The sequence below is a fragment of the Bufo bufo genome, chromosome 2 (genome assembly GCF_905171765.1).
Source record: "Bufo bufo chromosome 2, aBufBuf1.1, whole genome shotgun sequence".
Lineage (NCBI taxonomy): Eukaryota > Metazoa > Chordata > Amphibia > Anura > Bufonidae > Bufo > Bufo bufo.
The window spans coordinates 447,254,566-447,266,091 of NC_053390.1; the positions used below are offsets into that span (position 1 = coordinate 447,254,566).

An 11,526-nucleotide genomic window follows, 5' to 3' on the forward strand; every position below is an offset into this window, starting at 1 on the left:
TTATGAACACCAGATGGACTATATTTGTGCCCAGCTTGCAACTGATCAGGTACTTTTATTATTATTTTTGGAGTTCTGCTCCTATAATGAAGCATAACAAAGGAAATATTAGCGCCAGTGTGAATGAAGCCTTATTTTATGGTCTGTATTACAGCTGCTCTACTAAACTCACCTTAGATAACGAACCATAGTCCTCTTTTTTGTGTTTGTTTTATATCATCTCATGAATAGACGTGCTAGAAACCAATTTTGGCAATTTTCAGCAGTCACTCACATTTTGCTAATTCCTAATTTCCTTCTCTCTCCTGTGCAGTTGGAACTTACACAATGCCGTTCAGTTAGTTATGTAATTTCAACCGTTGATGGATAGTTATAAATGTGCTGAACCCGAGAGAATGATCACTATGAAGGCCACTGAAAACATGGGTCTTTTCATCATACCACTTGCGCTCTGGGTATGCCTGGTGGAAGGAGGTGAGCATTGGTAGACAATCAAGCAGTAGGACTATGTATTTGGGAGTCAATGAGTTAACCTAGATTTCTATGGACTGAAACCTCCCCCACCTCTGAAAAGTTGACAAGTATACTCTATTGAGATGTAGGGGGTCTGTAGGACAAATACATTCCTTCCAATGGAAGCATAGTAGATACTTTTTTACGTTTTTATTTTTGGCTTTTTTAACACTACTCAGTACCTGGGGATTATTAGAGTAGGTTCCCACAAGGTTTTTGGAGGAGGTTTTACTGCAGGTTTTTCAGCCAAAGCCAGAAGTGGATTCATAAGAAATCAGAAATATAAAGTGAAAAGGTTTATACTTCCCATTACTGGATCCACTTATGGCTTTGGCTAAAAACCTCCTCCAAAAAACTCATGATTTTAAGGAAAAACCTGTCATGATCATAGCAGGCTGACAAAGATGAATGGTTTGTTAAAGAGTCACACATAAAACTTTTGATATGTCACAGAGAGGTGGCAGTCTCCACACTCAGACCCCCACTCATCAAACCCATTGATATGTCCCTATGACATGGCAAACGTTTTGTGAAAGCTCAGTGTCAGAACTCTCCATTGTAATTATGCCCCTGTGCCTTCAGCATGTTATCAAGGTATATTTGGATCTAAACAAGGCGTTCGTTCACTGACAACAAGCAGAGATTTGGCAAAACGTGAAATTTTGATACACAATTATACTAGAAAAAATGCAGAGCCATGTATTACTGTACAAGGACTAACGGTTATTTATTTACTACTAGAAAACTGCTTTAAATGTATAACTTTTACCTATCTACATACCTACCTAGTCTATCTATTGATTGGGCTGTGTCATAGTTTTCTGTCTGTCACATCTATCTATCTATCTATCTATCTATCTATCTATCTCATATCTATCTATCTATCTATTATATATCTATCTATCTATCTATTATCTATCTCATATCTATCTATCATCTATCTCTGTATCTATCTATCTATCTATCTATCTATCTATCTATCTATCTATCTATCTATCTATCTATCTCATATCTATCTATCTATCTATTATATATCTATCTATCCATCATCTATCTATCTATCTATCTATCTATCTATCTATAGCAAAAATCTAGCAGCACTACATCCAACTTGAGCAAAAAAGGGTGCACGCCCAAAGGGACTAGACTATTGCCCAATACACAAAGTAGCAAAAAGGCAGCACTCCAAAATCAGTAAAAAAATTGATCCTTTTTTTACTGATTTTGGAGTGCTACTTTATCTATCTATTTATCTATCTATCTATCTATCTATCTATCTATCTATCTATTATCTATCTATCGAACTATCTCATATCTGTCTATCTATCAATTAATCAATATGTGTCATATATTTCTATATGTCTGTTCTATCTATCTATCTACTATCTATCTATCCATCTCATATCTATCTGTCTATATATCTAATATCTATCTTTTTCATATCTATCTCATATCTATCTCTATCTATCTATCTATCTATCTATCTATCTATCTATCAATCAATCAATATGTGTCATATATTTCTATGTCTGTTCTATCTATCTATCTCATATCTATCTATATCTATCTTTTTCATATCTTTCTCATATCTATCTATCTATCTATCTATCTATCTATCTATCTATTATCTATCTATCTATCTATCTATCTATCTATCTATCTATCTATCATCTATCTATCTATCATCTATCCATCTATCTCATATCTATCTATATCTATCTTTTTCATATCTTTCTCATATCTATCTATCTATCTATCTATCTATCTATCTATCTATTATCTATCTATCTATCTATCTATCTATCTGTGCCATATCTTTCTATTTGCCTGTCTTATCTATCTGTCTATTATCTATCTATTTTTTCTATCTATCTATCTCCTATCGATCTATTATCTATCTCTTATCTATCTGTCTATCGATCTATCGAACTATCTCATATCTATCTATCAATCTATCTATCTGTTATCTATTGAACTATCTCATATCTATATAATCCTTATCTACCTATCTCATATCTATCTATTATCTATCTCTATCTATTATCTATCGAACTATCTCATGAGATAGATATGAAAAAGATAGATAGATTAGATAGATATGAGATAGTTCGATAGATAATAGATAGAGATAGATAGATAGATAAGACAGACAGACAAATAGAAAGATATGGCACAGATCGATAGATAGATATGAGATAGATATGAAAAAGATAGATAGATAGATAGACATATCTATCTAATCTATCTATCTCATATCTATCTATCTGTGCCATATCTTTCTATTTGTCTGTCTTATCTATCTATCTATCTATTATCTATCTAACTATCTTATATACAGTCAGGTCCATAAATATTGGGACATCGACACAATTCTAACATTTTTGGCTCTATACACCACCACAATGGATGTGCTTTAACTGCAGACTGTCAGCTTTAATTTGAGGGTATTTACATCCAAATCAGGTGAACAGTGTAGGAATTACATCAGTTTGCATATGTGCCTCCCACTTGTTAAGGGACCAAAAGTAATGGGACAATTGGCTTCTCAGCTGTTCCATGGCCAGGTGTGTGTTATTCCCTCATTATCCCAATTACAATGAGCAGATAAAAGGTCCAGAGTTCATTTCAAGTGTGCTATTTGCATTTGGAATCTGTTGCTGTCAACTCTCAAGATGAGATCCAAAGAGCTGTCACTATCAGTGAAGCAAGCCATCATTAGGCTGAAAAAAAAAAAAAACAAACCCATCAGAGCGATAGCAAAAACATTAGGCGTGGCCAAAACAACTGTTTGGAACATTCTTAAAAAGAAGGAACTCACCGGTGAACTCAGCAACACCAAAAGACCCGGAAGACCACGGAAAACAACTGTGGTGGATGACCAAAGAATTCTTTCCCTGGTGAAGAAAACACCCTTCACAACAGTTGGCCAGATCAAGAACACTCTCCAGGAGGTAGGTGTATGTGTGTCAAAGTCAACAATCTAGAGAAGACTTCACCAGAGTGAATACAGAGGGTTCACCACAAGATGTAAACCATTGGTGAGCCTCAAAACAGGAAGGCCAGATTAGAGTTTGCCAAACGACATCTAAAAAAGCCTTCACAGTTCTGGAACAACATCCTATGGACAGATGAGACCAAGATCAACTTGTACCAGAGTGATGAGAAGAGAAGTGTATGGAGAAGGAAAGGAACTGCTCATGATCCTAAGCATACCACCTCATCAGTGAAGCATGGTGGTGGTAGTGTCATGGCGTGGGCATGTATGGCTACCAATGGAACTGGTTCTCTTGTATTTATTGATGATGTGACTGCTGACAAAAGCAGCAGGATGAATTCTGAAGTGTTTCGGGCAATATTATCTGCTCATATTCAGCCAAATGCTTCGGAACTCATTGGACGGCGCTTCACAGTGCAGATGGACAATGACCCAAAGCATACTGCAAAAGCAACCAAAGAGTTTTTTAAGGGAAAGAAGTGGAATGTTATTCAATGGCCAAGTCAATCACCTGACCTGAATCCGATTGAGCATGCATTTCACTTGGTGAAGACAAAACTGAAGGGAAAATGCCCCAAGAACAAGTAGGAACTGAAGACAGTTGCAGTAGAGGCCTGGCAGAGCATCACCAGAGATGAAACCCAGCGTCTGGTGATGTCTATGCGTTCCAGACTTCAGGCTGTAATTGACTGTAAAGGATTTGCAACCAAGTATTAAAAAGTGAAAGTTTGATTCATGATTATTATTCTGTCTTGTTCGTTTCATTTCAAATCCATTGTGGTGGTGTATAGAGCCAAAAATGCTAGAATTGTGTTGATGTCCCAATATTTATGGACCTGACTGTATATCTATCTATTAATCTATCTGTTATCTATCGAACTATCTCCTATCTATCTATTTATCTATCATTGTGTCATATATTTCTATATGTCTGTCTCATCTATCTATCTATTCAAATCAAATCAGCTTTATTGGCAGGACTAAATACATTTTATCATTGCCAAAGCAAGTGGGAAATAATTGGGTAGGGTTGGGGGATGGGGACATATACAGGGTGGGGGTATAGGAGTCCATGGAATATCAGGAGTCTGGGCAGAGATCAGACAGTCTCCTGAAGTGAGTCTCCCTCACTGCTGAGTATTTGGGGCACCGCAGCAGGAAATGAGCCTCATCCTCCACGGCCTCCTGGTCGCACTGCTGGCACAGTCTACTCTCCCTGGGCATGTACCTCTGTCGGTGACGCCCGGATTCAATGAGCAGGCTGTGGGCGCTCAGTCTGTATTGGCTCAGGATCTGTCGGTCTTTTGGATTGGGGAGTTTCTCCAGATATGGAGCCAGTTTGTACTCCCTCTGCAGGCTCTGGTATACTGTCAGCTTCTGGGATATTCTTATGTCGTTCCTCCAGATGCTAATATACTCCTCTTTGTACTTGTGTATCGTCCTTTGGATTTTGCCCTTTGTCAGGCTATATTGGTTGGTGGCTTGGGCAGGCTGGGTTTGGGTGACTTGTTGCAGGGTGCTTTGTTTTTCTGGGGTTTCTTGGTGTAGCAAGGCTTTGTGATGGTAGGAGCTGGGACTGCTGCTATGAAGATGGGCTCTCTATCTATATATCTATCTGTCTATTATCTATTTATCAATCATCTATCTATATATCTATATCTATCTATCTATCTAAAAATGATGAAAAGAGGGCAGTACTCCGGTCTTGTGGTAAAAATAAGGTGATGTTTATTACACCCAAAAGCAATGCGGCATTTCAGCTCTCTCAATGGAGCCTTTGTCAAGCTTGACAAAGGCTCCATTGAGAGAGCTGAAATGCTGCATTGCTTTTGGGTGTAATAAACATCACCTTATTTTTACCACAAGACTGAAGTGCTGCCCTCTTTCATCATTTTTAGCTTACTGTTCCTGGTCCGGGAACTATTGCGGAATTTGCACCTGGCAAACCTATAAAGTGCTGCTGTTTGTTTTCTCTTCTTTTTTTATCTATCTATCTATCTATCTATCTTTTTCATATCTATCTCATATCTATCTCATATCTATCTATCTATCTATATATCTAATATCTATCTGTCTATATATCTAATATCTATCTATCTTTTTCATATCTATCTCATATCTATCTATCTCTATCTATCTGTCTCATATCTATCTGTGTATCTCATATCTATCTATCTCTATCTATCTATCTATCTATCTATCTATCTATCTATCTATATCTATCTATATCTATCTATCTATCTAACTGTCTCATATCTATCTATCTCTATCTATCTATCTGTCTCATATCTATCTCTTATTTATCGATCTCCTATCAATCTATCTATTATCTATCTCCCATCTACAGTATCTATCTATCTGTCTGTCTATCGATCTATTATCTATAGAGCTATCTCATATCTATTGATCTATCTCATGAGATAGATATGAAAAAGATAGATAGATTAGATAGATATGAGATAGTTCGATAGATAATAGATAGAAATAGATAGATAAGACAGACAAATAGAAAGATATGGCACAGATCGATAGATAGATAGATATGAGAAAGATATGAGATAGATATGAAAAAGATAGATATATCTATCTATTATCTATCTATCTATCTATCTATTATCTATCTATCTATAGCAAAAATCTGGCAGCACTATATCCAACTTGAGCAAAAAAGATCTATCTATCTATCTATCTATCTATCTATCTATCTATCTTTTATCTATTTATCTATCTATCTATCTATCTATCTATCTATCTATCTATCTATCTATAGCAAAAATCTAGCAGCACTACATCCAACTTGAGCAAAAAAGGGTGCACGCCCAAAGGGACTAGACTATTGCCCAATACACAAAGTAGCAAAAAGGCAGCACTACAAAATCAGTAAAAAAAAAAGTCTTAATTTTTTACTGATTTTGGAGTGCTGCCTTTTTGCTACTTTATCCATCTATCTATCCATCTATCTATTATCTATCTATCTCTATCTATCTCTCTATCTCATATCTATCTATCTATCTATCTATCTATCTATCTATCTATCTATCTCTCTCATATCTATCTATCTATCTCATATCTATCTATCTATCTCATATCTATCTCATATCTATCTATCTCATATCTATCTCATATCTATCATCTATCTATCATATCTATCTCATATCTATCTCATATCTATCTATCTATCTATCTATCATATCTATCTCATATCTATCTCATATCTATCTATCTATCTATCTATCTATCTATCTATCTATCTCATATCTATCTCATATCTATCTATCTCATATCTATCTCATATCTATCTATCATATCTATCTCATATCTATCTATCTATCTATCTATCTATCTATCTATCTATCTATCTATCTATATATCTATCTATCTATCTATCTCATATCTATCTCATATCTATCTATCTATCTATCTATCTATCTATCTCATATCTATCTATCTATCTATCTATCTATCTATCTATCTCATATCTATCTATCATCTATCTATCTCATATCTATCTATCTCATATCTATCTCATATCTATCTATCTCATATCTATCTATCTCATATCTATCTATCTCATATCTATCTCATATCTATCTCATATCTATCTATCTATCTATCTATCTATCTCATATCTATCTCTTTATCTATCTCTCTATCTATCTATCTATCTCTCTATCTATCTCATATCTATCTATCTCATATCTATCTATCTATCTCATATCTATCTATCTATCTATCTCATATCTATCTATCTATCTATCTATCTATCCATCTCATATCTATCTATCTCATATCTATCTCATATCTATCTCATATCTATCTATCATCTATCTATCTCATATCTATCTATCTCATATCTATCTCATATCTATCTATCTCATATCTATCTATCTCATATCTATCTATCTCATATCTATCTCATATCTATCTCATATCTATCTATCTCATATCTATCTATCTCATATCTATCTCATATCTATCTATCTATCTATCTATCTATCTATCTATCTCATTATCTATCTATCTATCTATCTCATATCTATCTATCTATCTATCTCATATCTATCTATCTATCTATCTCCTATCTATCTATCTATCTATCTATCTATCTATCTATCTATCTATCTCATATCTATCTCCTATCTATCTATGTATCTCATATCTATCTCATATCTATCTATATCAAATCAAATCCGCTTTATTGGCAGGACTAAATACATTTTAGCATTGCCAAAGCAAGTGGGAAATATCTATCTATCGATCTGTGCGATATCTTTCTATATGTCTGTTCTATCTAATCTATCTCCTATCTATCTATCTATCTATCTATCTATCCATATCTATCTATCTATCTATCTATCTATCTCTCTGTCTCAATTATAAGTAGTGATTGTATTTTCACATTGGTATTGTTTTTCTGGTACAATGTTTTTCTCAGGATCTTTCCGTACTTGGATTGTTGGGGGAAGGGAGGCTGCTCCCAATTCTCACCCATACATTGCCTCTCTTCAGTTTAGAAGACAGCATTTCTGTGGGGGATCACTCATTGCCCAGCAGTTTGTAATGACAGCAGCCCATTGCATGTCAGATATGTAAGTAGCATCACTAACGGGCTGTTCACATCTTGTTTCTGCTGTACGTCAAGCGGATACATTTTTGGAAGTTCCATAGAAATTAATGGAGACTGCGACGTGCAAATGTACCACTGCTCCATTCACCTCCATGGGACTGCCAGAAGTAGCTGAGCCACGGCTTGACTATTTTCGGAACTTTCATAGAAATAAATGGAAGGTGGCTGTGCATGCATGGCTGTTCTTTGTTCACTTCCGGGTCCCATTCTTTACATAGGAGTGGGTCCCAAAGGTGGAATCCGCACCTATCTGACATATCTGAGATGAGGCAACCCTTTTGAGTGAATGGCACTGAGAGGCTTCACAAGACACAGCGCAAGCAAAATGTGGTGCGGTTTGTAGAAAAAAAAAAAACATTATTCATCCTGCAAACACACATTTAAATGTCATGGTCAGTTCAGAAATATGGGAGAGGTACACAATTCAACTTATTTTAATTATGGCTGCATTACTACATCCAAAACGAATGCTGGCCATACCTATTAGAAGGTTTGTTTGGCTGACTTCACCATATACATGCATCCTTGGCTGAGCATGTATGTATCCTGAATGAGGATAGAGGAAAGAGCTGCTACCTGAAGTTATCTCCTCGATAACAGAAGAATCTGTTAAAGCCCTACTGCCTGATCACTCTTTTGTCCGAATTGGCGGACATTTATTTACGGTGTATGGCCAGCTTACACAAATAAACTAATAAAGTATCCCTGAATGTGATATTACCAGTGCATGCTATAACATACGCCTTATTTAGATTTTTCTTCCCTTTTACCATGCAGAAACCCAAATCAGGTGACAGTCATATTAGGGGCTCATTCTCTTTCCAGGAACGAAGCCTCCAGGCAAACTTTTAGAATTTCACGAGTCTTTGAAAACGGCTTCAATCCACAGACACTGGAAAATGATATCCTTATATTACAGGTGAGAATACAAAGAAAATACTCATGTTCACAAAAGACGGCATCTTTTAATAGACTAAAGGTGGCCTCGCACATTAGATGAACGTTGGCCAAAACTGTCAACTGGACGACCATCTAATGCAGGAATGGCCAACCTGCGACTCCCACCATGCCCTTCTGTAGGCCGATAGCGGTAGGAAGACTGGGCATGCTGGGAGTTTTGCAACAGCTGGAAAGCCACAGGTTTGGTCATCACTGATCTAATGTGTAAGAGGGTACAACCTGTCCTCTGATGTCTGAGAAAAGAAGAATCATGCATGTTGGATTTCATCTTCCTTTTTATTTATTTTTTCTGATGTAGCTTGATAGAAATGTAGCTCTGAACTCCAGAGTTAATTTGGTTAGTCTACCTCGAGTGAATGAGACAGTCCCAGCTGGAACCCAATGTATGACTTCAGGATGGGGGCGATTGGGAACACAGGCAAGAGCTCCAAACAGTCTTCAAGAACTCAATGTCACAGTGACTGCAAGAGATCAATGTCGCCCCAACAATATATGCACCGGAGTATTTATGCGTCAGGCTGGCATATGCTTTGTAAGTATCCAAAAACAATCTTTGCTTATTGCCAGGGTCGTACAGGCCTACCAGCAGGGGTGCACCACCAATGAGGCGAGGTGAGGCAATTGCCTCAGGCAGCACCAGATAGGGGGAAGCAGAAGGGGATTATCTGTTTCTGCAGTATAGTATTGGGAAGCACGGTGGGCACAGTATGTGTTGCTGTATTACCCTGTATGTTTTGTAGCTCTGTATGTAATGTTTTTCAGGTATGTCTTTAACAGTAGGGATGGAGGGAAGGGGTTAGGTTAAGAAATTTGTATTGGAGGGGTTGGGGCGCCCTTTCAGTTTTCGCCTCAGGCAGCAGCAAGGCTAGGTGCACCCCTGCCCACCAGAGATTCTTCCAGTGGGTCAAGGCTTTGAGGCAATAATGTCATGGGCCCAGAAGTCCAGAAAAAAAATATTTAGAGCTGCTGCCTTTAGGGATAATCATGCGCCGTTTCTTTAATTCAAAACCTATTAAACATTATTGATGATATAGGGAATGGGCCCCAAGACTCATTTTTTCTGGTGGGCCCAAGGAACGAGAGTCTGATGCTGCTTATTGCAACGCACTGTTTGAGTGCATACAGTATATCCTATTTTATAGCATGGCAAACATGGGACAAGTCAGGTATAGGTGGCCTTCCAGTTGGACACAGGCCCCATGGTGGCCCCCATTGGCTTTAAATAGGGTTGGAGAAATAGTGCCGCTATATATTTTCATTTATGGAAACAGGAAAGAGTTGGCAGCGTGGTTCACAACATGGGTTATGGGATGATAAAAACAGGTCTGTATCTAATGTTTAACTCGGCAGTCCATATTTTAAGACTGAATGGTGCCATTTACACATAGGCCTCTTTTACGCATCCACTGCCCAATAGGTTTTACATCATGGAGTAAATAAGATATAAAATGAAAGATAAACCCTGTTGCAAGGTATTGTGTATGTCGGTCGACTGAAAATCCTAATTTTGCTTCCCACAGAAATTAATCACAAACCTTATTTTTTGCAATAAGAGTAATAAGAATATGAAACATTTCTTTTAGGGAGACTCTGGAGGTCCTCTCGTGTGCAATGGGGTCATTCAAGGTATTTCTTCCTTCATAATCCGGAGCTGTGGAAGTGGGGTAGCTCCTGATTTCTTCTCCCGGGTTGCCAATTTCCGAGACTTTATTGATAGATCTATCAACAGCTGACGATGCAGAAAGCTGTCTTCTTCACCCATAAGTAACTTCATCTGTTAGATCATCGGCTTTAACCCCTTCATAGAGCATTGCATAGTTTATATAATTTGACCTAATGACAATGTGAACATGTAACTGATATAAAGAAAATAAAGATTTCTGTTGCAGTGCTGCCTTGGTGTTTCTTTTATCAATCTGTACGTGAACGTCTCACGGCATCATGGAAAGTTTCCTCAATAAGGGTTTGTTATCATGTTCATTCACCCACATACTTTAGCATCAGTGTCGGACTGGGGTTTCTTGGGCCCAACCCTATATTATTGATAAAGTCTAATATGTTTTGAATCAATGTAATTAGCTCCGAATGGAATTTTTCTCCAGGACCTTTATAGCCTGTATAAAATGGCAGTCTACATAAAAATAGAAATAGTTTTAATAAATGGTTCTAATGTCTAGGATAAGTTTCATTTGATCATTGATCTAGAAGAGCTTAAGAGTCCAAAGATGGGAACTGTCTGAAAGCCTGGCAAAAACTCACCTAGTCCTTCATTATTTTTCTTCAATCCATCCCCTAGTTCAATCACATTTTTTTCTAATTTGAAACGACTCATCTTTCACAACTGTTTGCTGGTTCAAGGGTGTCACCTAGATGTATCCCACTTCATTAGGGTCTTGTTACACATGTAATTTTTAGGACTTTATCCCCCCTG

At 37.0% G+C, this 11,526-nt stretch overlaps 1 protein-coding gene across 2 annotated transcripts; it reads left to right on the forward strand.

Moving 5' to 3' along the window:
• Positions 1-387: 387 nt before the first annotated feature.
• On the forward strand, positions 388-10,988 carry AZU1 (azurocidin 1). 2 transcript variants are annotated; one of them, XM_040420407.1, is made up of 5 exons: positions 388-474; positions 7,944-8,097; positions 8,913-9,054; positions 9,394-9,627; positions 10,679-10,988. In XM_040420407.1, the coding sequence occupies exons 1-5, from the start codon at positions 396-398 to the stop codon at positions 10,826-10,828; spliced, it is 759 nt and encodes a 252-aa protein (XP_040276341.1). In that variant the 5' UTR covers positions 388-395; the 3' UTR covers positions 10,829-10,988. The 2 variants fall into 2 exon arrangements, with proteins under 2 accessions (XP_040276341.1, XP_040276342.1); XM_040420408.1 differs by having other exon boundaries at positions 8,961-9,054.
• Positions 10,989-11,526: the final 538 nt, after the last annotated feature.